The sequence below is a fragment of the Hemibagrus wyckioides genome, linkage group LG16 (assembly GCF_019097595.1).
Source record: "Hemibagrus wyckioides isolate EC202008001 linkage group LG16, SWU_Hwy_1.0, whole genome shotgun sequence".
NCBI classification, from domain to species: Eukaryota; Metazoa; Chordata; class Actinopteri; order Siluriformes; family Bagridae; genus Hemibagrus; species Hemibagrus wyckioides.
The window spans coordinates 19,122,872-19,150,831 of NC_080725.1; the positions used below are offsets into that span (position 1 = coordinate 19,122,872).

General features: G+C 36.9%; 2 protein-coding genes and 1 long non-coding RNA gene across 12 annotated transcripts; all 3 read left to right on the forward strand.

The window, feature by feature from the left end:
- LOC131367063 (beta-microseminoprotein-like) lies at positions 1–27,705 on the forward strand. 10 transcript variants are annotated; one of them, XR_009206884.1, is made up of 5 exons: positions 1–1,242; positions 1,949–2,066; positions 2,488–2,644; positions 2,840–2,931; positions 27,574–27,705. XR_009206884.1 is itself a non-coding variant. In XM_058412270.1 (5 exons), exons 1-5 carry the CDS (start codon positions 430–432, stop codon positions 27,609–27,611), a joined length of 345 nt encoding a protein of 114 aa, XP_058268253.1. In that variant the 5' UTR covers positions 1–429; the 3' UTR covers positions 27,612–27,705. The 10 variants fall into 10 exon arrangements, 5 of the variants coding, with proteins under 5 accessions (XP_058268253.1, XP_058268252.1, XP_058268254.1 ...); XR_009206883.1 differs by lacking the exon at positions 27,574–27,705 and adding an exon at positions 3,101–3,264; XM_058412270.1 differs by lacking the exon at positions 2,488–2,644 and having other exon boundaries at positions 1–432; positions 1,149–1,242.
- On the forward strand, positions 11,116–13,838 carry LOC131367065 (beta-microseminoprotein-like). Its single transcript, XM_058412276.1, has 4 exons — positions 11,116–11,168; positions 11,764–11,857; positions 12,852–12,969; positions 13,613–13,838. Exons 1-4 carry the CDS (start codon positions 11,166–11,168, stop codon positions 13,722–13,724), a joined length of 327 nt encoding a protein of 108 aa, XP_058268259.1. The 5' UTR covers positions 11,116–11,165; the 3' UTR covers positions 13,725–13,838.
- LOC131367066 (uncharacterized) lies at positions 16,701–18,225 on the forward strand. Its single transcript, XR_009206887.1, has 3 exons — positions 16,701–16,964; positions 17,476–17,569; positions 18,171–18,225. It is a non-coding gene; the product is annotated as an uncharacterized LOC131367066 (long non-coding RNA).
- Positions 27,706–27,960: the final 255 nt, after the last annotated feature.

Genomic DNA, 27,960 nt, shown 5'->3' on the forward strand with positions numbered 1-27,960 from the left:
AAAGATGAAATAAAGAAATTGAGATAAAAACGATCTCAGAATTAAGAGAGCAGAAGTACAAATATAACATGATGATGACTTTAAACGTATAATAAAAAAAATACTTACTGACTTTTTTTTGTATTTTGTGGCTTTTATGTGTCAGTATCTATTATTTAAATTATTATTTCTCTGAAAGATTAACCCTGTAAGTGTTTACTCGGGTTTATTATTTGCTTTTTGATTTGCGATCTTTTCCTGACCTGTACCTTTGGCTTTGTGTGTTTGTGTCTCTCTTTTTGAACCTTGAGTAAACTCTGCTGTTACATACATTGTATTTACATGGAGTATTTCTGGAAGTGTGCGTGATCCCGTTAGGTCCAACCCTCTTTCTGCTCTATTTAAACCTGAGTATTTGCTTCAGGTCAGATATTCTAAAAGATCAGAATAATGGTAAGTCCACTTTTTAATAGATTACTGTATAATATATTGTTATCTAACATCTCATAGGCTTCATTAACATTTTGTGCAATGTACTAGGATAAATTATCTCTTTAAAATAAGCTTATTGTTTTTATACAAATTGCCTGAATGAGAGATTTTCTGATGTTTTTTTGTTTTTTTTTTACAAAAATGGCTAAATGATAAATCCTGAAATCTAAAAATCATTGACATTAAATATTAAAGATTAATCAACAAAATTCTTTAAACATGTTTTTTGCATTGGGTTCATGCACTGAAGATATTTGAATTATTTACAAGTTATTTATATCAGTAATTACTCAAAAGTAAAAATAGTAACCTCAGGAACATTTATATGTAACTTTAACTTTTTTGTTTTTACCTTTGTGCTTTTATTTGTAAAATGTTTTGCAGCTATATTGATTTTTTATTATTCAATATTAGTTAATAATTTTATTTGTTTTTTATGTATTATTTATTTATTATTATTATTATTATTATTATTATTATTATTATTATTATTATTGTTATTATTATTATTTTATAAAATAATGACATATAATCCCAATGAAGTCGTTACAATTCCAGGTTGTAAGAGAATAAAATGTGGAAATGTTTAATGAGCGAGTAGTTATGTGAGTGAAGACTCTATGTTTGTATCTTGTCTGTGATCTTCTCTTTCTTTATTTGTTTTTTTGGTTCCAAAGTCCAAGATGAAGAGGTCTGTGTTTGTGGGTTTCGTCCTGCTTGCTCTCATCCCATTGATTTATGGTGACTGTTGGTATCAACTGCCCCGTTATGGTATATATTTTTTTATTTATTATTCTAGTTAGGTATTTTCAATAATTATTAATGACCATAACAGTGTGTAAGCATTTCTCACTTCACTCACAGATTTTTAAAAGAAATTCAAATGCTGGTTTAACATTAAACAGTAACAGCATGCTCGCTGTCGTTTATCCAGGCAGGAATTTTATACTGTAATGCTTTCTGCTTATTTATGCTCACTGGCCACTTTAATAGGAACACCCATACACCTGTTCCTTCATGATATTGTTCACTCAACCAATCAGGTGGCAGCAAAAACAAAAGATCTGAACTACTCCTGGAGGAACCTCCTGAGGTCAGAGGAGAATGGACATGTGGTTTTTTGGCTGAAAGCAAAGCTACAGTAGTGAAATAGCTAGTCTTTACAACCATTTGATTAGAAAAGCATGGCAAAATGCCAAATATTAAGGCAGATGGCCTACCACATCAGGTTCTACTCCTGTCAGCTACAAACAGGAATCTGACACTCAAAAAGAAATCAGATACAGATTTAGCAAGACATTTCTAATCATCTAATCATGAGGTTTGATTTTAATGCTTGATGTGAACATTACCTGAAACTGTAGTGTTCTGATTTTGCAACACGGTCGGCCAACTGGATAGACACGCTTCTAAAAAAAAAGTTGTCGGCAAGTGTGTGTTGCATTTTGTAATTGAGTATCGACTTTCTTTACTGTAGCTGCGACTCATTGTCAAGATGACCTGGATAAGACGTGGCACCCAATAGGAGCCGAATGGTTAAACAGCAGGTGCACAAGATGCACATGTGCTCTGGATGGGATGCGTTGCTGTGACAAGTAAAGACACACTACATACTGCAACAAACCTTTTGTTCACTTCATCACATTCTTCACTTCATCACATTCTTCACTTCATCACGTTCTACGCTTCATCAGAGACAACATTTCCCTGCAATTCACGTCTCATGACTGCAAGTAATGCTCAGGCTGGAGTGTAATTTATTAATAAACACAAATGATTTCTTCCATCAGGCATCAAATCAAACTCACTTCTAATTAAAACAAATTATAATTAATAATTCAGTGTTTTGCTCAGCCAAAGATTTGCATCCCAACTGATTGAAATTGTAATGCCATTGTTTTTTTTGTGGTTTTTTTTTTTTTTGTATTTTTTCTTGGTTTTCATTCATCATTGTTGAAACTACTTATACTATTTATTAAGTAATTTACATTTTTAAAAACCTTTATTTTTTGACAGATGGCCAACACGTGCGTCTGGAGGCTGCACCATTAAATATGATTATAAAACCTGTACATATGAAGTGATTCGTGTCGATGAAATTGTTTCCTGTCACTTTGTTGGAAAGTGATTATAACAACTGAAAGATGATCATCACAGACTTAAGAGAGAAGAAGTACAAATATAACATGATGACTAAACCTATAATAAAAAAATTACTTACTGACTTACTTTAGTGGCTTGATGTGTCAGTAAAGCAGACTGGAGCGTCTGGTTTTAATAAAGAAAATCTTGTTTACTGTACAATATTTCCTTAGAAAAATCTGATCTGAAATTTCTGATTTTTTATTTTTATTTTTTTTTCTTTCAGATTGCCAACAAGTGCGTCTGGAGGCTGCACCATTAAATATGATTATGACGCCTGTACATTTGAATTGAAGGTTCTGGATGAAAATGTTCCCTGTATGTTAACTTCAAAGTGATTGTAAAGATGAAATAAAGAAATTAAGATAGCAACAATCTCAGAATTAAGAGAGCAGAAGTACAAATATACACTATATTGCCAAAAGTATTCGCTCACCTGCCTTGACTCTCATATGAACTTAAGTGACATCCCATTCCTAATCCATAGGGTTCAATATGACGTCGGTCCACCCCTTGCAGCTATAACAGCTTCAACTCTTCTGGGAAGGCTGTCCACAAGGTTTAGGAGTGTGTTTATGGGAATTTTTGACCATTCTTCCAGAAGCGCATTTGTGAGGTCACACACTGATGTTGGACGAGAAGGCCTGGCTCTCAGTCTCTGCTCTAATTCATCCCAAAGGTGTTCTATCGGGTTGAGGTCAGGACTCTGTGCAGGCCAGTCAAGTTCATCCACACCAGACTCTGTCATCCATGTCTTTATGGACCTTGCTTTGTGCACTGGTGCACAGTCATGTTGGAAGAGGAAGGGGCCAGCTCCAAACTGTTCCCACAAAGTTGGGAGCATGGAATTGTCCAAAATGTCTTGGTATGCTGAAGCATTCAGAGTTCCTTTCACTGGAACTAAGGGGCCAAGCCCAGCTCCTGAAAAACAACCCCACACCATAATCCCCCCTCCACCAAACTTTACACTTGGCACAATGCAGTCAGACAAGTACCGTTCTCCTGGCAACCGCCAAACCCAGACTCGTCCATCAGATTGCCAGATGGAGAAGCGCGATTCGTCACTCCAGAGAACGCGTCTCCACTGCTGTAGAGTCCAGTGGCGGCGTGCTTTACACCACTGCATCCGACGCTTTGCATTGCACTTGGTGATGTATGGCTTGGATGCAGCTGCTCGGCCATGGAAACCCATTCCATGAAGCTCTCTGCACACTGTTCTTGAGCTAATCTGAAGGCCACATGAAGTTTGGAGGTCTGTAGTGATTGACTCTGCAGAAAGTTGGTGACCTCTTCACACTATGCGCCTCAGCATCCGCTGACCCCGCTCTGTCAGTTTACGTGGCCTACCACTTCGTGGCTGAGTTGCTGTCGTTCCCAAACACTTCCACGTTCTTATAATACAGCTGACAGTTGACTGTGGAATATTTAGGAGCGAGGAAATTTCATGACTGGATTTGTTGCACAGGTGGCATCCTATCACAGTTCCACGCTGGAATTCACTGAGCTCCTGAGAGCGACCCATTCTTTCACAAATGTTTGTAAAAACAGTCTGCATGCCTAGGTGCTTGATTTTATACACCTGTGGCCATGGAAGTGATTGGAACGCCTGATTCTGATTATTTGGATGGGTGAGCGAATACTTTTGGCAATATAGTGTATCATGATGATGACTTTAAACCTATAATTAAAAAAATATTTACTAACTGCTTGCTGTATTTTGTGGCTTGATGTGTCATTGAAGCAATCCAGCATGAGGTAGGGTGTGGTAGCTTAGTGGTTAAGACATGGGCCTTATGCTCAGAAGGCTGTGAGTTTGAATCTTGCACTGTCACTGCGGGGCCCAAAACCTTTAATTGCTCAGTTGTATATAAATAGGAATATATAATAATATTAATAAATATAACATTTAATAATATAAAATTATATAATAATAATAATAATAATAATAATAATAATAATAATAATAATAATAATATAATAAATGTAAGTCGCTCTGGATAATGGCATCTGCCAAATAACGTAAATGTCTTTGTATTGCTGTTTAATACAAGACAATACTATTTACTGTACACTTTGCTAAGAAAAATCTGTGAACATTTGTCCTCAAAGTTGATGTGTTAGAAGCAGGAAAAATGGGCAAGGGTAAGGATTTGAGCGAGTTTGACGAAGGGCCAAATTGTGATGGCTAGACCAAATAGACAATATTTGTAAATAGACAATATTTCTTGGAATTACATAAAAGTGAATTACTCAACTAATAGCATGTGGAGAAACCTGATGATGATGATGATGATGATGATGATGTGAACTCTATTATTTCTCTGTAAGATTAACCCTGTAAGTGTTTACTCGGGTTTATTATTTGCTATTGATTTGCTATCTTTTCCTGACCTGTACCTTTGGCTTTGTGTGTTTGTGTCTCTCTTTTTGAACCTTGAGTAAACTCTGCTGTTACATACATTGTATTTACATGGAGTATTTCTGGAAGTGTGCATGATGCCATTTGGTCCAACCCTCTTTCTGCTCTATTTAAACCTGAGTATTTGCTTCAGGTCAGATATTCTAAAAGATCAGAATAATGGTAAGTCCACTTTTTAATAGATTACTGTATAATATATTGTTATCTAACATCTCATAGGCTTCATTAACATTTTGTGCAATGTACTAGGATAATTTATCTCTTTAAAATAAGCTTATTTTTTTATACAAAATGCCTGAATGAGAGATTTTCTGGTGTATTTTTATTTATTTTTTTTTACAAAAATGGCTAAATGATAAATCCTGAAATCTGACTGTAAATATTAAAAGATTAATCAACAAAATTCTTTAAACATGTTTTTTTTTTTTGCATTGGGTCCATGCAGTTCAGATATTTGCATTATTTATAAGTTATTCATATCAGTAATTACTCAAAATTAATTAATAATTGTCTCTAAATTATTTAATAATAATTTCAATTTTTATAGTAACCTTTTTCGTTTTTACCTTTGTGCTTTTATCTGTAACATTTTTGCAGCTATACTGATTTTCTTGCACACTTCAATATTATGTAATACTTTTATTTGTTTTTTATGTATTATTTATATATATATATATATAAAAATTACATATAATCCCAGTGAAGTCATTTCAATTCCAGGTTGTAAGAGAATGAAATGTGGAAATGTTTAGTTATGTGAGTGAAGACTCTATGTGTGTATCTTGTCTGTGATCTCTTTCTTTATTTGTTTTTTCGGTTCCAAAGTCCATGATGAAGAGGTCTGTGTTTGTGGGTTTTGTCCTGCTTGCTCTCGTCCCATTGATTCATGCTGCCTGTATACGTCAACTGCCCAGTTTTGGTAGATATTTTTTATTATTTATTATTCTTGTTAGGAAGTTTCAGTAACATAATTATTAATGACCATAACAGTGTGTAAGCATTCTCACTCCCTGTTCATTTTGTGAACAAGGAACCAGATCTAGAAGTTTAAACTGTCTGGTATCACATGATGTGCTGCACAGCGATCTGTATACTCGAATCTGGTAAGTGTGTGTTGCGTTTTGTAATTGAGCATCGACTTTCTTTACTGTAGGTGCGACTCATTGTCAAGACGGCCTTGATAAGACCTGGCACCCGATCGGAGCTGAATGGTTAAACAGCGAGTGTGCAAGATGTACATGTGGTGTGGATGGGATGGAATGCTGTTACATGTAAAGACACACAACATACTGCAACAACACGTTCCTCACTTCATCACATTCTACACTTTATCATGTTCCTTACTTTATCTTGTCCTTCACTTCATCACATGCTACACTTCATCAAATTCTACATTTCATCACATTCTTCACTTTGTCATTTTTTACACTTTGTTCTTCACTTGCCATTGCTTTTTTTTTTTTTTTTTGGTAATTTTTCTTGGTTTTCATTCATCGTTGTTGAAACCTTTAAACTACTTATACCATTTATTAAGTAATTTACATTTTTTAAAACCTTTATTTTTTTTGACAGATGGCCAACACGTGTGTCTGGAGGCTGCACCATTAAATATGATTATGATGCCTGTACATATGAATTTATTTATCCGGATAAAAATCTTCCCTGTGCTGTTTCTTTAAAGTGATTGTAAAGATGAAATAAAGAAATAGAGATAAAAACAATCTCAGAATGAAGAGAGCAGCAGTACAAATATAACATAATGATGACATTGAACCTACAATAAAAAAAATTACTTACTGACTTTTTTTGTATTTTGTGGCTTGATGTGTCAGTAAAGCAGACTGGAGAGTCTGGTTTAATAAAGAAAATCCTGTTTACTGTACAATACTTTGCTGAGAAAAAACTGATCTGTTGGAAAAATCAGATGATTGTTTACTTTCCATTATTACAGAGTTATTCCTGAAGAAGTTTCTATTATTATCTAACATCTCACAGGCTTTATTAACATTTCCTGCAGTGTCCTGGAATAGTTCATCCCCTTAATGCATTCATACAAAATGATTAAAAGTGAGAAAATATTACCATGTGTATTTATTTTATTTTTTTTTACAGATATATTAAAAGATAATGGATGACTGTCAAGAATATAGATGCACGAACAGTTTATTCAGTTATGATCAGTGCTTACATTACATACAGTAATATCCGTAAACTTTTCATTAACTACTATTGTATTATGTAGCAATTCCAGTACAACATTTTCAGTGGTCCATCACCATAGCAAACAGGAAGGGGCTCAGAGCCGATCCCTGATGCAGTCCCACCTCCACTTTGAACACTGTGTGACCTACAGCACACCTCACCACTGTCCTGCTCCTCTTATACATGTCCTGCACCACTCTGACATACTTCTCTGCTACTCCTGACTTCCTCATACAGGACCACAGCTCTTCTCTTGGCACCCTGTCATACGCTTTCTCCAAGTCTACAAACAGACAGTGCAACTCTCTCTGACCATCCCTATACTTCTCCATCAACATTCTCAGAGCAAAAATTGCATCTGTTGTGCTCTTTCTGGGCATGAAGCCATACTGCTGCTCACAAATTTCCACTACCTTCCTTAACCTAGCTTCCACGACTCTTTCCCATAGCTTCATTGTATGGCTCATCAACTTTATCCCCCTATAGTTGCTCAAACTCTGCACGTCACCCTTATTCCTAAAGATCGCCACTAATACGCTTCTCCATTCCTCAGGCATCTTCTCACTCTCTAAAACCCTGTTAAACAGACTAGTTAAAAATTCCACTGCTGCCTCTCCTAGACACTTCCAAACCTCCACCAGGATGCCGTCAGGACCAACTGCCTTTCCACTTTTCATCCTCTTCAAAGCCTTCCTGACTTCATCCTTTCTAATCTTAGTTCACCCATTCTACTCTTTTTTCCCTCTCATTTTCCATCCTCATTCATCAGCTCTTCAAAGTACTCCTTCCATCTCCTCTGTACACTCTCCTTACTTGTGAGCACGTTTCCATCTCTATCCTTAATAACTCTAACTTGCTGCACATCCTTCCCATCTTGATCCCTCTGCCTAGCCAAACTGTACAAGTCCTTCTCTCCTTCTCTAGTGTCTAACCTAGTGTACCACTCGTCATACGCCTTCTGCTTGGCCTTAGACACCTCCCTCTTCACTTTGCGCTGTAACTCCTTGTATTCCTGTCTAATCTCTTCAGTCCTGTCCATGTCCAACTTCTTCTTGGCTGACCTCTTCCTCTGAATACTATCGTGAACTTCCTCATTCCACCACCAAGTCTCCTTATCCTCTTTCCTCCTTCCAGATGACACACCCAGAACCTTTCTTCCTGCCTCCCTGATCACTTCTGCTGTAGTTTCCCAGTCATCTGGCAGCACTACCTGACCACCCAGAGCCTGCCTCAACTTCTGTTTAAATTTCTCACAATATTCCTCCGTTTTCAGCTTCCACCACTTGGTTTTCTTCTCTATCTCTATCTTTGACCTCTTCTTCTTAGAGACCATCAAAGTCATCCAACACACCACCATCCTATGCTGTCTGGCTACACACACTTTCAGATTGCCTCTTCTATGTAAGATGTAGTCTACCTGTGTGCTCCTACCTCCACTCTCCTACCTCCCTCTTCTGAAAATAAGTGTTAATCACAGCCATGTCCATCCTCCTCACAAAGTCCACTAACATCTGTCCTTCAAGGTTCCTTTCCTTAACTCCAAACATGCCCATCACCTCCTTATCACCTGTGTTCCCCTCACCAACATGTAACTCTAACTCGCAACTAACATTTGGGGCATAACCACTAACAACATTCAACATCACCCCTTCAATCTCTAACTTCAGATTCATCACCCTGTCTGACACTCTATTCACCTCCAGAACATTCCTCACAAACTCCTCCTTCAGGACCACACCTACCCCATTTCTCTTACCACCCACACCATAATAAAACAGCTTGAATCCTGCTCCTATACTATGAGCCTTGCTACTCGTCCACCTGGTTTCCTGTATAAACAGTATATCCGCCCTCTTTCTCTCCATCAGCCAGCTCTCTACCTGTCCCTGCCATAGTACCAACATTCAGAGTTCCTATTCTCTTCTCTCTCTCTGTGTACGCACTCTCCTCCCTCCTCTACTTCTTCGACCAACAGTAGCCCAATTTCCACCGGGGCTCTGTAGGTCAATGGTGCCGATGGCGGTCGTTGTTAACCCGGGCCTCGACCGATCTGGTATGAAATTCAGAGTACTGACGATTCACATGTTTAAATTTGGCAATTTTTACGTCACATGCCCTTCCTGATGCAACCCTCTCTATTTATCCGGGCTTGGGACCAGCACAGAAGTCATTGGACTGTGACCCCCATGGTTAGATTAATAGAAATTTTAAATAATATAATAAATTATTTAACCTGTGCAAAGTAGTGCTTTTATGCGTGTACAACAATCTGCTGAGGTAGAATGACATGTGTGAGGAAGTCCAGAGAAGAAGTCCAGAAAGTCCAGGTCTAGGTATTCTGGTTGAGGGCCCGAATGGCCTGTGGGAAGAAGTGCCTCCATATTCTCTCTGTGTTTGTCTTCAAGGAGCGGAAACGTTTCCATGACCACAACAGAGAGAAGAGTCCATTGCTGGGCTGCCTTAATTATCTTCCTGGCCTTGGTCCAGTACCACTTGCTGTATATGGTCTCCAGGTCAGGAAGCTCAGGATTGCACCACCCTCTGGAGAGCTTGTCTGTCCTGCTTGGTGCTGTTTCCAAACCGGGCTGTGATACTTCCCGTCAGGATGCTGTCAATGCTGCAGGTGTAGAATGTCTTTAGCACCTTTAAGGGCAGACGCTACTGGGCCTTCTTCACCAGGATGTTAACGTGACAAGACCATGACAGGTCCTGCATGATGTAAACACCTAGGTACCAGAAACTGTCCACTCTCTCCACTGGGGTCCCATTGATAGTGAGTGGCTGGTAATTCTTCTTCTGCTTTGTACTGAAGTCCACTATCAGCTCCTTAGTCTTGCTGATGTTCAGGAGGAGATTGTTGTCCTGGCACCATGTCTCCAGGTTTTCAATCCCCCCTAGGTAGGCCGTCTCATCATTGGTGGAGATCAGGCCCACCATCACAGTATCGTCCACAAACTTAATGATGTTGGTGGAGCTGGAAGTGGCCACACAGTCGTAGGTGTACAGTGAGTACAGCAGGGGGCTCAGAACACAACCGTGGGGGGCTACAGTGCTGAGGGTGAATGAGGGTGAGACATGGTTGCCCACCCTTACTGCCTGTGGTCTGTGTGCTGCTTATCGTGCTGTTAGTGCTGCAAATGGGGTAATAGGTGTTTAGCTCTTCTGCCAGAGAAGCGTCTGCATACACCGTTCTGGAATATGATGTTCTGTAGTCCGTTATTGTCCTTAGTGCAGAAAATAAACAAAAACAAACAAAGTGTGGTCGGAGCAGTCGTGATGGCAGCTGACCTCACCGGTGTGATCTTGAAACACTTTTTTTTATGTTTCATGTGATAAGTTACTTACTGTTCAGTCACTTCCTGTTAGCGCTCCTGGTTCTGCATGAAAACAATGAGACAGACATGCTGTGCTCTCTCTGATAATCCATTGCATCCACTAAAAAACATCATAGAGGCAATGCCGTAAGTTCATTTATATGTCATTAGACATGTTAAAGATCATATATTAGTAATGATTTTGTTAAAAAGTTGATATTTGATAAGTTGCTAAAAACAGTTGTTTACCATTGTGTTCAATCTTTCAGTGATGCTAATAGCCATTGTAACTGCTACTACAAGGAGATCAGTGATTTAGGTTTGTGTTATAGTCATTTATAATGCAATATCTGTCAAGACACAAGCACTGAATATTGCTGTATAGTTTTGTTACAGTTTTCACCGCAAATGTTAATGAGGAAAAGTGACAGTAAATGAATCAACCTTACCACGACTCTTCATTGGCTACGGTTTAACTTGGTGTTTAGTCAGAGTTTCAACACACTACATGGAGAATTAACTGGAAGTGTGCGTGATGCCCTTAGATCCAACCCTCTTTCTGCTCTATTTAAACCTGAGTATCTGCTTCAGGTCAGAGTTTCTGAAAGATCAGAATAATGGTAAGTTCACTTTTCAATAATATAGAGATTATTATATATTATTATCCAAACATCTCATAGGCTTCATTAACATTTCCTGCAGTGTAATAGAATAATTTATCTCTTTAAAATAAGCTTATTGTTTTTATACAAAATGCCTGAAAGAGAGATTTTTTGATGTATTTTTACAGAAATCCAGAAATCTAAATTCTTTAAACATGTTTTTTGCATTGGGTTCATGCATTGCAGATATTTGCATTATTTATTCATATCATCAATGACTTGAAATTATTTAATAATAATTCCAATTTTTTATAGTAACCTCAGAAACATTTACATGTAACTTTTTTCATTTTTACCTTTGTAAATCATTTTTACAGCTATATTGATTTTTTTTTGCATGCTTCAATATTATGGCAGAATTTTATTTGTATTTTTTTATTTTATTTTTTATAGAATAATGACATATAATCCCAATGAAGTCGTTACAATTCCAGGTTGTAAGAGAATAAAATTTGGAAATGTTTAATGAGCGAGTAGTTATGAGAGTGAAGACTCTATGTTTGTATCTTGTCTATGATCTTCTCTTTCTTTATTTGTTTTTTCGGTTCCAAAGTCCATGATGAAGAGGTCTGTGTTTGTGGGTTTTGTCCTGCTTGCTCTCGTCCCATTGATTCATGCTGCCTGTTTGCGTCAACTGCCTAGTTTTGGTAGATATTTTTTAATTTATTATTCTTATTAGAAAGTTTCAGTAACATAATTATTAATGACCATAACAGTGTGTAAGCATTCTGACTTCACTCACAGATTTTTAAAAGAAATTAAAATTTTGTGAACAAGGAACCAGATCTAGAAGTTTAAAGATCTATCACATGATGTGCTGCACAGCGATCTGTATACTCAAATCTGGAAGCTCAACAAAATAAAAGAAAAATAACGCAAATAATAATAATAATAATAATAATTATTATTATTATTATTATTATTATTATTATTATTATTATTATTATAAGTATTATAATAATAATAATAATAATAATAATAATAATAATAATAATAATAATAATAATAATCCATAACTACAGCTACTGGCTTATTTTTAGTCACAAACTAATCCTTAATCTCTGGTCACTGGTTTAACATTAAACAGTAACAGCATGCTCACTGTCTTTATCCAGACAGGAATTTTATACTCTAATGCTTTCTGCTTATTTATGCTCGCTGGCCACTTTAATAGGAACACCCATACACCTGTTCCTTCATGATATTGTTCACTCAACCATTCAGGTGGCAGCAAAAACAAAAGCTCTGAACTACTCCTGGAGGAACCTCCTGAGGTCAGAGGAGAATGGACAGAGTGTTTTTTTTTTTGCTGAAGTAGTGAAAATAGCTAGTCTTTACAACCATTCTGAATAGAAAAGTATGGCAAAATGCCAATCATTGACGCAGATGGCAGGTTCTACTCCTGTCAGCAACAAACAGGAATCTGACACTCAAAAAGAAATCAGATACAGATTTAGCAAGACATTTCTAATCTTCTAATCATGAGGTTTGATTTTAATGCTTGATGTGAACATTACCTGAAACTGTAGCTTCATGATTTTGCAACACGGTCAGCCGACCGAAGAGACGCATGTTTCTAATAAAGTTGCCAGCAAGTGTGTGTTGCATTTTGTAATTGAGCATCGACTTTCTTTACTGTAGGTGCGACTCATTGTCAAGACGGTCAGGATAAGACTTGGCACCCGATCGGAGCCGAATGGTTAAACAGCAAGTGCGCAAGATGTACATGTGGTGTGGTTGGGATGGAATGCTGTGACACGTAAAGATACACAACATACTGCAACAAAACATTCTTCACTTTATCACATTCTACACATTATCACATTCTTCACTTCATGACTTTCTACACATTATCACATTCTTCACTTCATGACTTTCTACACATTATCACATTCTTCACTTCATGACTTTCTACACATTATCACATTCTTCACTTCATGACTTTCTACACATTATCACATTCTTCACTTCATGACTTTCTACACATTATCACGTTCTTCACTTCATGACTTTCTACACATTATCACATTCTTCACTTCATTAGAGACATCATTTCTCTGCTAGAAAGTCGGATGTATTCACGTCTCATGACTGCTAGTAACGCTCAAGCTCAAGTGTAGTTTATTAATAAACACAATTGATTTCTTCATTCAGGCATCAAATCAATCCCCCCTCTTATTGAAACAATTGTAGTTAATAATTCAGTGTTTTGCTCAGCCAAAGATTTGGATCCCAACTGATTGAAATTGTAGTGCCATTGTTTTTTTTGTTTTTTTTGTATTTATCTTGGTTTTTATTCATTGTTGTTGAAAACTTTAAACGACCTATATTATTTACTTATATAAGTAATTTGACAAATATCTGATCTGATATTTCTGATCTTTTTTTCCCCCATTTTTCAGATTACCATCAGGTGTGTCTGGAGGCTGCACCATTAAATATGATTATGAAACCTGTACATATAAATTGATTCATCTGAATAAATTTGTTTCCTGTGGGGTTGTTGGAAAGTGATTGTAAAGATGAAATAAAGAAATTGAGATAAAAACAATCTTGGAATTAAAATCAGAGCAGAAGTACAAATACAACATGATGACTTTGAACCTAAAATAAAAAATTACTTACTGACTTTTTTGTATTTTGTGGCTTGATGTGTCAGTAAAACAGACTGGAGAGTCTGGTTTAATAAAAAAAGAAAATCCTGTTTACTGTACAATACTTTGCAAAGAAAAATCTGATCTGCTGGAAAAATCAGATGATTGTTCACTTTTCATTATTTTAGAGTTATTCCCGAAGAAGTTTGTAATATAATTTAACATCTCATAGTCTTCATTAACATTTCCTGCAGTGTCCTGAAATAGTTCATCTCTTTAGAATAAGCTTATTGTGTTTATACAAAACGCTTAAAAGTGAGAAATTATTATTGTGTGTATTATTTTTACAGATATTTCAAAAGATAATGGACGACTGGCAAGAATATAGATGCACAAATACTCAGAAATCGTTTATTCAGTTACAATCAGTGCTTACATTACATAGAGTAATATCCATAAATTTTTTCATTAAATTCTATTGAATTATTTAACAACTCCAGTAAAACATTTTCAGTGAAGTGTGTAAACATTTCTGCACTCAGATAAACAGATAATTGAATAAAATGGAGGTTTACATGCATTTACACACAAACACACAGACACACACACACACAGACACACACATACACATGCCTTCTGATATGTTTTACTTAAATTCATAACACATTACAATAACAGTACATGAATAACCCTGGAAACTAATGATGATTTAATGCATTTACTAATCACAGCTAACTAATGAAGAGTTATTAACTTCAATGAGTCTTAGGAATTCATGCATGAATAACCAACACCTTATACAATGTGCAATATCCCTCTAATGGTTTTATAATAAGTGCAATATATAGATCTCAGTATATACAGTGTAATATATACACCGATCAGGCATAACATTATGAGCACTGAGAGGTGAAGTGAATAACAATGATTATTCAATTCAATTCATTCAATTCAGTGGATTTGTATAGCGCCTTTTACAATGGACATTGTCTCACAGCAGCTTTACAAAAGAAGAGAAACAGAGAAAGGCGAAAAAAAAATATGAAATTAAATTATTAAACTATTTTATCTCTATTTTATCCCTAATGAGCAAGCCTGTGGAGTCAGTGGCAAGGAAAAACTCCCTGTAATGATATGAGGAAGAAACCTGGAGAGGAAGGTCCTCAGAAGGGAACCTCATCCTCATTTGGGTGACACTGGACAGTAAAATAATGTAACTATTGTAATGTAATTAATGTCCTTTCTACAACAGCAATCAAGGACCCATGAGGAACTATTAGGTCAGTGTAGTTTCTGAGTTTGTTATAGACACTAATTCCTTGCTGTCACAAGCTGACAGATGTAATGGCTGATCTGTGACGGTGTGATAGTCTCCAAGTGGCTCTGTCCACGGCTGTCTCCTGGTCACAGATCACACAGATCTATCCACAGCATCAGGGAGCACCACCAAGCCATGAGACTCCAACCAGGAGTAGAGGCAGTGGTCACACTGGAAACTGAACACTGGGAGCTCAGGAGTGGGATGTATAGAGAGAGAGAGAGAGAGAGAGAGAGAGAGAGAGATATTAAGTATTCTTGTGTTTATCTTTTTAAATTTATTTGCTTTTTGATTTGCTATCTTTTCCTGAACTGTATCTTTGGCTTTGTGTGTTTGCGTCTCTCTTTTTGAGCCTTGAGTAAACTCTGTTGTTACACACATTCTGTTTACATGGATTGTGTTACCGTTTAAGAAATTTCAAATACCTGCTTTGAATATTTTTTGGTACATATTCTCAATTGAAAATGTGAAGTTCACTATGACTTTCCCTTAATCTACCACGTTTGTAAAAATGTATATTATTTGTTTCATGTGATAAGTTGCTTCCTGTTTAGTCACTCCTTTCTAGCGCTCCTGGTTCTGCATGAAAACAATGAGACAGACATGGTGTGCTCTCTCTGATAATCCATTAGATCCACTAAAAACATCATAGAGACAATGCCATAAGTTCATTTGTATGTTATTAGATATGTTAAAGATCATATAGTAGTAATGATTTTGTTAAAAAAGATGATGTTTGATAAGTTGCTAAAAACCATTATGTATAAGCTTTCAGTGATGCTCATGTAAGGACCACCCACCGGCCCAACGACGGAATCCAGCGGCGTGGGTGAAGGGATCTCATGTCCTACCTTTCCTTTGCGCTTCTAGAAGAGTTGGCTTCATTTGTTAGAATTTGGCTTCATTCTTTGAGCTCTGTGTATAATGATAATCTGACTCCAATCAATAATTAATATAAGTATAATGTGATGTTGATCACGATTTAGAGGATTGACTATTCTAAATCTATTAAGTAGATAGAAAACTGAAATGATTGAACATAACTCTGTTTAAACTTAAACCTGGGTTTCTCCATACAAGCTTAAGTTTCAGTTTGTTCTAATTTAACTTTAAACCGAGGTTTTCTGCGTTCAAGTTTAAGTCGAGGCTACTCCATTCCAACTTAAACCTAGGCTTTCTCCGTTCTGATTTAAGTTCACAATCTAAGATTAAAGAGGTGTATAATAATGAGTTTCCATAGGCTCAGAATAAGTCAAGATTAACAATTTTATTTTGCCAGGCCGGTTCCACTTAAATCAGTCTATTCAATTAGAAAAATATCAAACACAGTAACAATTAAAAGGATCAGCATAGTATGAAAAACACAAGTTACAGAGTTAAAGTCATACCTGGCAATAGAGACACACAACAATAGCGCGGGAAGTTCTGAATGCAGATGCTTCCCTGAGTCTTTTGTCAATGCACCTTATGTATTTTTGCCTGCCACAGTACACTAATAGCCATTGTAACTGCTACTACAAGGAGATCGGTGATTTAGGTTTGTGTTATAGTCATTTATAATGCAATATTTGTCAAGACACAAGCACTGAATATTGCTGTATAGTTTTGTTACAGTTTTCACCGCAAATGTTAATGAGGAAAAGTGACAGTAAATGAATCAACCTTACCACGACTCTGTCTTCATTGGCTACGGTTTAACTTGGTGTTTAGTCAGAGTTTCAACACACTACATGGAGAATTAACTGGAAGTGTGCGTGATGCCCTTAGATCCAACCCTCTTTCTGCTCTATTTAAACCTGAGTACCTGCTTCAGGTCAGAGTTTCTGAAAGATCAGAATAATGGTAAGTTCACTTTTCAATAATATAGCGATTATTATATATTACTATCCAAACATCTCATAGGTTTCATTAACATTTCCTGCAGTGTAATAGAATAATTTATCTCTTTAAAATAAGCTTATTGTTTTTATACAAAATGCCTGAAAGAGAGATTTTTTTGATGTATTTTTACAGAAATCCAGAAATCTAAATTCTTTAAACATGTTTTTTGCATTGGGTTCATGCATTGCAGATATTTGCATTATTTATTCATATTATATCTTTTATTTGTAAATCATTTTTGAAACTAGATTGATTTTTTTTGCAGTCTTCAAAATTATGACAGAATTTTATTTGTATTTTTTTTTTCATTTTATTTTTATAGATTAATCCCAATGAAGTCGTTACAATTCCAGGTTGTAAGAGAATAAAATGTGGAAATGTTTAATGAGCGAGCAGTTATGAGAGTGAAGACTCTATGTTTGTATCTTGTCTATGATCTTCTCTTTCTTTATTTGTTTTTTTGGTTCCAAAGTCCATGATGAAGAGGTCTGTGTTTGTGGGTTTTGTCCTGCTTGCTCTCATCCCATTGATTCATGCTGCCTGTTGGTATCAACTGCCCAGATCTGGTAGATATATTTTTTTTTATTATTATTCTTATTAGGAAGTTCTTATTAACAGTGTGTAAGCATTTCTCACTTCACTCACAGATTTTTAAAAGAAATTCAAATGCTGGTTTAACATTAAACAGTAACAGCATGCTCGCTGTCGTTTATCCAGACAGGAATTTTATACTGTAATACTTTCTGCTTATTTATGCTCACTGGCCACTTTAATAGGAACACCCATACACCTGTTCCTTTGTGATGTTGTTCACTCAACCAATCAGGTGGCAGCAAAAACAAAAGATCTGAACTACTCCTGGAGGAACCTCCTGAGGTCAGAGGAGAATGGACAGATGGATTTTTTTTAGCTGAAGTAGTGAAAATAGCTAGTCTTTACAACCATTCGGAGTAGAAAAGCATGGCAAAATGCCAATCATTGACACAGATGGCAGGTTCTACTCCTGTCAGCAACAAACAGATGTGAATTGATGTGAACATTACCTGAAACTGTAGCTTCATGATTTTGCAACACGGTCGGCCGACCGAAGAGACGCATGTTTCTAATAAAGTTGCCAGCAAGTGTGTGTTGCATTTTGTAATTGAGCATCGACTTCCTTTACTGCAGGTGCGACTCATTGTCAAGACGGTCAGGATAAGACTTGGCACCCGATCGGAGCCGAATGGTTAAACAGCAAGTGCGCAAGATGCATATGTGGTGTGGATGGGATGAAATGCTGTGACACGTAAAGATACACAACATACTGCAACAAAACTTTCTTCACTTCATCACATTCTACACATTATCACATTCTTCACTTCATGACTTTCTACACATTATCACATTCTTCACTTCATGACTTTCTACACATTATCACATTCTTCACTTCATGACTTTCTACACATTATCACGTTCTTCACTTCATGACTTTCTACACATTATCACGTTCTTCACTTCATGACTTTCTACACATTATCACGTTCTTCACTTCATGACTTTCTACACATTATCACGTTCTTCACTTCATGACTTTCTACACATTATCACGTTCTTCACTTCATGACTTTCTACACATTATCACGTTCTTCACTTCATTAGAGACATCATTTCTCTGCTAGAAAGTCGGATGTATTCACGTCTCATGACTGCAAGTAACGCTCAAGCTGGAGTGTGGTTTATTAATAAACACAATTGATTTCTTCATTCAGGCATCAAATCAAACTCACTTCTTATTAAAACAATTATAGTTTATCAGTGTTTTGCTCAGCCAAAGGTTTGCATCCCAACTGATTGAAATTGTAGTGCCATTATTTTTTTGTTTTTTTTTTAATTATCTTGGTTTTTATTCATTGTTGTTGAAACCTTTAAACTACCTATATTATTTACTTATATCAGTAATTTGACAAATATCTGATCTGATATTTCTGATATTTTTTCCCCTATTTTTCAGATTAGCACCAGGTGTGTCTGGAGGCTGCACCATTAAATATGATTTTGAAACCTGTACATATAAATTGATTCATCTGGATGAAAATATTCCTTGTATGATTGTTGGAAAGTGATTGCCAAGATGAAATCAAGAAATTGAAATCTCAGAATTAAGAGAGCAGAAGTACAAACATGACTGAAAGTATAATAAAAAATTAGTTACTGACTTTTTTGTATTTTGTGGCTTGATGTGTCAGTAAAGCAGACTGGAGAGTCTGGTTTAATAAAGAAAATCCTGTTTACTGTACAATATTTTTCTGAGAAAAATCTTATCTGCTAAAAAAATCAGATGATTGTTCACTTTTCATTATTACAGAGATATTCCCGAAGAACTTTGTAATATTATCTAACATCTCGTAGTCTTCATTAACATTTCCTGCAGTGTCCTGGAATAGTTCAACTCTTTAGAATAAGCTTATTGTGTTTATACAAAATGCTTAAAAGTGAGAAAATATTACAGTGTGTATTTCAATCGATAATGGACGACTGGCAAGAATATAGATGCACAAATACTCAGAAATCGTTTATTCAGTTACAATCAGTGCTTACATTACATAGAGTAATATCCATAAATTTTTTCATTAAATTCTATTGAATTATTTAACAACTCCAGTAAAACATTTTCAGTGAAGTGTGTAAACATTTCTGCACTCAGATAAACAGATAATTGAATAAAATGGAGGTTTACATGCATTTACACACAAACACACAGACACACACACACACACAGACACACACATACACATGCCTTCTGATACGTTTTACATAAATTCATAACACATTACAATAACAGTACATGAATAACCCTGGAAACTAATAATGATTTAATGCATTTACTAATCACAGCTAACTAATGAAGGGTTATTAACTTCAATGAGTCTTAGGAATTCATGCATGAATAACCAACACCTTATACAATGTGCAATATCCCTCTAATGGTTTTATAATAAGTGCAATATATAGATCTCAGTATATACAGTGTAATATATACACCGATCAGGCATAACATTATGAGCACTGAGAGGTGAAGTGAATAACAATGATTATTCAATTCAATTAATTCAATTCAGTGGATTTGTATAGCGCCTTTTACAATGGACATTGTCTCACAGCAGCTTTACAAAAGAAGAGAAACAGAGAAAGGCGGAAAAAAAATTATGAAATTAAATTATTAAACTATATTATCTCTATTTTATCCCTAATGAGCAAGCCTGTGGAGTCAGTGGCAAGGATAAACTCCCTGTGATGATATGAGGAAGAAACCTGGAGAGGAACCAGGCTCAGAAGGGAACCTCATCCTCATTTGGGTGACACTGGACAGTAAAATAATGTAACTATTGTAATGTAATTAATGTCCTTTCTACAACAGCAATCAAGGACCTATGAGGAACTATTAGGTCAGTGTAGTTTCTGAGTTTGTTATAGACACTAATTCCTTGCTGTCACAAGCTGACAGATGTAATGGCTGATCTGTGACGGTGTGATAGTCTCCAAGTGGCTCTGTCCACGGCTGTCTCCTGGTCACAGATCACACAGATCTATCCACAGCATCAGGGAGCACCACCAAGCCATGAGACTCCAACCAGGAGTAGAGGCAGTGGTCACACTGGAAACTGAACACTGGGAGCTCAGGAGTGGGATGTATAGAGAGAGAGAGAGAGAGAGAGAGAGAGAGAGAGAGAGAGAGAAATATTAAGTATTCTTGTGTTTATCTTTTTAAATTTAATATTAATTTATTCTTAAAAGAGATTACTTTTTTGGATTGTACCTTTGACTTTCTGTATTTGCCTCTTTTATATTTATATTTATTTCTGTAGATAGACTATATTTCTTAGAGTTACATAAAAGTGAATTACTCAACTAATTGCATGTGGAGAAACCTGATGATGATAATGATGTAAAATCTATGATTTCTCTGTAAGAGTAACCCTGTAAGTATTTACTCAGGTTTATTATCTTTTCCTGAACTGTATCTTTGGCTTTGTGTGTTTGTGTCTCTCTTTTTGAGCCTTGAGTAAAATCTGTTGTTACACACATTCTATTTACATGGAGTGTGTTGCCCTTTAAGAAATGTAACTTTCAAATATCAGCTTTAAATTTTTTTGGTACATATTCTCAAGTGAAAATGTGAAGTTCACTATTACTTTTCCTTAATCTACCACATTTGTAAAAAAATTGCCAAGCACATTCCAGAATTAGAACCGGAATCAGAAATACTGTTGCTACTTGGAAGAGACGTGATTAGGGCACACAAGGTCAGGCAGCAGGTCAATGGACCAAACAATGCCCCCTTTGCCCAATGACTGGACCTGGGCTGGGCAGTAATAGGAGAGATGTGCCTGGGTAACGTACATAAGCCAATGGTCAACACATGGTCTCTCTCAATGATGTGCTCCTCACAGGCCCCAACCTCAATAACTCCCTTGTCTGTGTCCTGCATCCTCAAAAACCCAATCAGATCAGGGTGGACTTTGATTCCAGTGCTCGATACTCCGGCATCTCTCTTAATGATGTGCTCCTCACAGGCCCTGACCTCAATAACGGCCTTGTTGGCGTCTTGCTATGCTTTTGTAAAGAGAAGGTTGCAATCCTAGCGGACATTCAGCAGATGTTCCATTGTTTCTTGGTGCGCGATGACCATCGAAACTTCCTCCATTTTCTATGGCACAAGGACAGTGAAGTCAACTAGGAAATTATTGAGTACCGAATGAAGGTCCATGTTTTCGGCAATCAGCCATGTCCTGCCGTGGAATTTTACAGGCTGGAAAGAGCCATCAGAGAAGGTGCATAGGAGCATGGTGCTGATACAGTCAAGCTGTGGAGTCCTCTCCAGTATCAACAGTGTTTTCAATCCTCTGGGTCTATTGGCACAATCCAGGGAAGAGCCGTTCTCAGAGAACATCCTTCTGAACAGTCAGCATGGGACACATTCCTCCCGGAGGACAAACTAAGCAAATGGGAAGCCTAGAGAGATTCTTCCTAAGACCAAAAATAGCTTCATGTCCCACATACATACACCACAACCTCACTAACTGAAGCAGAACAAGGAACTGTGTGTATTCTCGGATGCATCGACTAAGGCCATAGGTGCTGTGGCGTATTTGAAAGCACTTCAGAAAGCTGTGCAAGTCAAAGTAGGATTTGTTATGGGCAAGTCATAACTAGCACCCCTGTCTGAACCCACAATCACAAGGCTTGAGCTGTGTGCTGTCTGTCTTAGCAATAGAGATGGTAGATCTCATTAAGAATGAGCTAGATCTAGAGTTGAATGACATAAAGTTCTTTACAGAGAGCAAAGTCATGCTCGGCTACATTTATAACAAGTCAAAGTGATTCTACGTGTATGTTCACAATAGAGTCCAGTGCATCCATCAGTCCTCGAGACCTGAGCAGTGGCACTATATATGTACAGAAGAAAACCCTGCAGATCATGTGTCACAATCCTTACTTGCATCCTGTCCTGTGCAGACTTCTTGGTTCACCAGTCCCTCCTTCCTGCATCAGCCATCTGCAGAAAAAACACATATGACTGAGACATTTGAGCTAATTGAACCTGAAAACGACTCAGAAATCCATCCACAGGTATAAACATGTGCTACTAACCTGGAAGAACCAGAGCTTACCTCTCACCAATTTCAACGGTTCTCCACCTTCACCTTCCTAGTAAGAGGAGTAGCACTTCAAGTTCACATCCTTCAAGCACACAAACCATAACAGCCAGTGCAAAGGTTGGCACAGATGTGACTAACCTTGCACTCCAGATGAAATGGACCAAACAAGGAATGTTATCCTTAAAGCTACACAAAAGGCTGCATTTGCAGAAAAAAAAACTGTCAGCTCTGCAAGCTAGCCAAGCTGTATCAAAAAGTAGCCACTTGCTGAAACTCAGTCTGATCATGGAGGACAATTTCATTTGTGTTGGAGAATGACTAAAGTACTCTGAGGTTGCAACTGCAGAAAAGAACGATAATAATTCTTCCCAAAAACAGCCACATATCCCTGCTGCTCGTTCAACGTCACCATGAGCAGGTGAAACATAAAGGCCGTCACCTGACAAAAGGAGCATTCAAAGCACAGGACTGTGGATCTTGGGAGGCAAGTTGCTAATCAATTCATTACTCCACAAATGCATAACCTGTCGCAAGCTGTGTAGAAAGCTTGAAGAACAGCACATGGCAGACCTGCCATCTGAATGTCTTGAAATCTGCCATCCCTTTACATATGTGGGGCTTGATGTATTTGGACCTTGGTCTGTCACAAGCACCAGAGGAGGACAGGCGGAGAGCAAGCAGCGGGCCATCATGTTCTGCTTTATGAGTTTGAGAGCTGTGCACAGTGAGGTCATTGAGTCTATGAATGCATCAAGATCCATAAACGCTCTCAGGTGGTTATTTCCCTGCAAAACAGCTCAATTTCATCGGGGCTTGCAAAGAGCTTGGAACGGACAAAATGGTGCAAAGGTACCTCATTGAGCAAGGATGCAGCTGGGAATTCAACCCCCCACACAGTTCTCACATGGGGGGCTCATGAGAGCGCCTGATTGGCATTGCCAGAAGAATCCTAGATTCAATGCAGCTGAAAACTTGCTTAATCCACAAAGTTCTTTGCATGCTAATGGCAGAGGTTACTGCTATTATTAATGCACGACCACTTCTGGAGATTTCTCGGACAAGAACCTGTACATAAAGCAATGGAAACAAGTTCAGGCTCTTGCAAACCAGTTCTGGACCCACTGGAGCCGCGAATACTTACCTTGCTTGCAATACAGACAAAAGTGTACAGTACCTCACAGAAACCATCAAGTGGGAGATCTAGTTCTGCTCAGGGACAAGCAGATAGCCCGCAACTGTTGGCCCATAGCCAGAATTTCTGCTGTATTCCTTGGAAAGGATGGACATGTAAGAAAAGTTGAGGTCACAACAACTGACCAAGGCAATATAAAAACCTTTCTAAGGCCAATTGCATAAGTTGTTCTGCTACTAGAGACTAAGGTTTAGCCTGCTCACAAGTTCATAGTGACCTTACACAGGTCAGGTTGGAAGTGTGTTGCCCTTTAAGAAAATGTGAAAATGTGAAGTTCACTATTACTTTCCCTTAATCTACCACATTTGTAAAATTTATATTGTTTGTTTCATGTGATAAGTTGCTTCCTGTTCAGTCACTTTCTGTTAGCGTTCTGCATGAAAACAATGAGACAGACATGCTGTGCTCTCTCTGATAATCCATTGCATCCACTAAAAACATCATAGAGGCAATGCCGAAAGTTCATTTATATGTCATTACACATGTTAAAGATCATATATTAGTAATGAGTTTGTTAAAAAGATGATGTTTGATAAGTTGCTAAAAACAGTTGTTTACCATTGTGTTCAATCTTTCAGTGATGCTAATAGCCATTGTAACTGCTACTACAAGGAGATCAGTGATTTAGGTTTGTGTTATAGTCATTTATAATGCAATATTTGTCAAGACACAAGCACTGAATATTGCTGTATAGTTTTGTTACAGTTTTCACCGCAAATGTTAATGAGGAAAAGTGACAGTAAATGAATCAACCTTACCACGACTCTTCATTGGCTACGGTTTAACTTGGTTAAGTGTGCGTGATGCCATTAGGTCCAACCCTCTTTCTGCTCTATTTAAACCGGAGTATCTGCTTCAGGTCAGAGTTTCTGAAAGATCAGAATAATGGTAAGTTCACTTTTCAATAATATAGAGATTATTATATATTATTATCATCCATCTCATAGGCTTCATTAACATTTCCTACAGTGTAATAGAATAACTTATCCCTTTAAAATAAGCTTATTGTTTTTATACAAAATGCCTGAAAGAGAGATTTTTTTGATGTATTTTTACAGAAATCCAGAAATCTAAATTCTTTAAACATGTTTTTTGCATTGGGTTCATGCATTGCAGATATTTGCATTATTTATTCATATTATATCTTTTATTTGTAAATCATTTTTGAAACTAGATTGATTTTTTTTGCAGTCTTCAAAATTATGACAGAATTTTATTTGTATTTTTTTTTTCATTTTATTTTTATAGATTAATCCCAATGAAGTCGTTACAATTCCAGGTTGTAAAACAATAAAATGTGGAAATGTTTAATGAGCGAGCAGTTATGAGAGTGAAGACTCATGTTTGTTTGTATGTTTGTATCTTGTCCATGATCTTCTCTTTCTTTATTTGTTTTTTTGGTTCCAAAGTCCATGATGAAGAGGTCTGTGTTTGTGGGTTTTGTCCTGCTTGCTCTCATCCCATTGATTCATGCTGCCTGTTGGTATCAACTGCCCAGATCTTATTGTTTTTAAATTGCTAAATGAGAAATGCATGTTTTTTGCATTGGGTTCATGTATTGCAGATATTTGCATTATTTATTAGTTATTCATATCATTAATGACTTGAAATTATTTAATACTTATCTCTAAATTATTTAATAATAATTCAATTTTTTATAGTAACCTCAGAAACATTTACATGTAACTTTAACTTTTTCATTTTTACCTTTGTGCTTTTATTTGTAAATCATTTTTGTAGCTATATTGATTTTTTTTGCATGCTTCAATATTATGGCAGAATTTTATTTGTATTTTTTTATTTTATTTTGTATAGGCTAATGACCTTTAATACCAATGAAGTCATATTAATTCAAGGTTGTAAAACAATAAAATGTGGAAATGTTCAATGAGCGAGTAGTTATGAGTTGTGAGTGAAGTTTTCTCTGATCTTCTCTTTCTTTATTTGTTTGTTTTTTTTTTCGGTTCCAAAGTCCATGATGAAGCGATCTTTGTTTGTGGGTTTTGTCCTGCTTGCTCTCGTCCCATTGATTCATGCTGCCTGCTGGCATCAACTGCCCAGTTTTGGTAGATATTTTTTATTTATTATTCTTGTTAGGAAGTTTCAATAACATAATTATTAATGACCATAACAGTGTGTAAGCATTCTCACTTCACTCACAGATTTTTAAAAGAAATTCAAATTTTGTGAACAAGGAACCAGATCTTTACTTTAGAAGTTACTAGAACTGTCTGGTATCACATGATGTGCTGCACAGCGATCTGTATACTCAAATCTGGAAGCTCAACAAAAGAAAAAAAGAAAGAAAACAAAAAACAAAAAAAAATAAATTAATAATAATAATAATATTATTAATAATAATAATAATAATAATAATAATAATCCATAACCACAGCATCTGGCTTATTTTTAGTCACAAACTAATCCTTAATCTCTGGTCTCTGGTTTGGCATTAAACAGTATGTCATGCTAATGGCATGCTTTAATAGGAACACCTGTACACCTGCTCATTTGTGATATTGTTCACTCAACCATTCAGGTGGCAGCAAAAACAAAAGATCTGAACTACTCCTGGAGGAACCTCCTGAGGTCAGAGGAGAATGGACAGAGTGTTTTTTTAGCTGAAAAAAAAACCTACAGTAGTGAAAATAGCTAGTCTTTACAACCATTCTGAATAGAAAAGTATGGCAAAATGCCAATCATTGACGCAGATGGCAGGTTCTACTCCTGTCAGCAGCAAACAGGAATCTGACACTCAAAAAGAAATCAGATACAGATTTAGCAAGACATTTCTAATTTTCTAATCATGAGGTTTGATTTTAATGTTTGATGTGAACATTACCTGAAACTGTAGCTTCATGATTTTGCAACACGGTCAGCCGACCGAAGAGACGCATGTTTCTAATAAAGTTGCCAGCAAGTGTGTGTTGCATTTTGTAATTGAGCATCGACTTTCTTTACTGTAGGTGCGACTCATTGTCAAGACGGTCAGGATGAGACCTGGCACCCGATCGGAGCTGAATGGTTAAACAGCAAGTGCGCAAGATGCATATGTGGTGTGGATGGGATCCATTGTTGTGACATGTAAAGACACACAACATACTGCAACAAAACATTCTTTACTTCATCACGTTCTTTTCAATTCAATTCAATTCAGTTTTATTTGTATAGCACTTTTAACAATGGACATTGTCTCAAAACAGCTTTAAATAACATAAGAAACAAAGTACAAAAGTCCAAGATGTTAGACAAAATCATCTCTAGTGAGCAAGCCTGAGGTGACTGTGGCAAAGAAAAACTCCCTTAGATGGAAAGAGGATAGAAACCTTGAGAGGAACCAGACTCAAAACGGGAACCTCATCCACATTTGGGTGACACCAGAGAGTGTGATTATGAACAATGTCCTTTCTACAGTCATGTACAGTCAGATGCAGTTGTTTGATGCAGATACAGCATATACAGAATGTTATTGTGAGTATTAATTAGGAGGTTGTTGTCATCCTTAAAGTCCACATATGGTTGGCATTGTTAATTTGAATACCCAAATCCTCACGAAGCAGAATCCAACTGTAGCCAGTCCATCTCTGGATGCCTCGGGATCCTTGCAAGGTTGGCCTCTTCTCACTGAAGGTGTACTGGAGCTGGCACAATCTCTAGATACACTATATTGCCAAAAGTATTCGCTCACCTGCCTTGACTCGCATATGAACTTAAGTGACATCCTATTCCTAATCCATAGGGTTCAATATGACGTCGGTCCACCCTTTGCAGCTATAACAGCTTCAACTCTTCTGGGAAGGCTGTCCACAAGGTTTAGGAGTGTGTTTATGGGAATTTTTGACCATTCTTCCAGAAGCGCATTTGTGAGGTCACACACTGATGTTGGACGAGAAGGCCTGGCTCTCAGTCTCCGCTCTAATTCATCCCAAAGGTGTTCTATCGGGTTGAGGTCAGGACTCTGTGCAGGCCAGTCAAGTTCATCCACACCAGACTCTGTCATCCATGTCTTTATGGACCTTGCTTTGTGCACTGGTGCACAGTCATGTTGGAAGAGGAAGGGGCCAGCTCCAAACTGTTCCCACAAAGTTGGGAGCATGGAATTGTCCAAAATGTCTTGGTATGCTGA

Coding starts and splice junctions, on each gene's coding strand:
- LOC131367063 (XM_058412270.1), top strand. Junction 1,243..1,948: donor GTATCAACTGCCCCGTTATG/GTATATATTTTT, acceptor TCTTTACTGTAG/CTGCGACTCATTGTCAAGAT. Junction 2,067..2,839: donor GGGATGCGTTGCTGTGACAA/GTAAAGACACAC, acceptor TTTTTCTTTCAG/ATTGCCAACAAGTGCGTCTG.
- LOC131367065 (XM_058412276.1), top strand. Junction 11,858..12,851: donor GCGTCAACTGCCTAGTTTTG/GTAGATATTTTT, acceptor TCTTTACTGTAG/GTGCGACTCATTGTCAAGAC. Junction 12,970..13,612: donor GGGATGGAATGCTGTGACAC/GTAAAGATACAC, acceptor CCCATTTTTCAG/ATTACCATCAGGTGTGTCTG.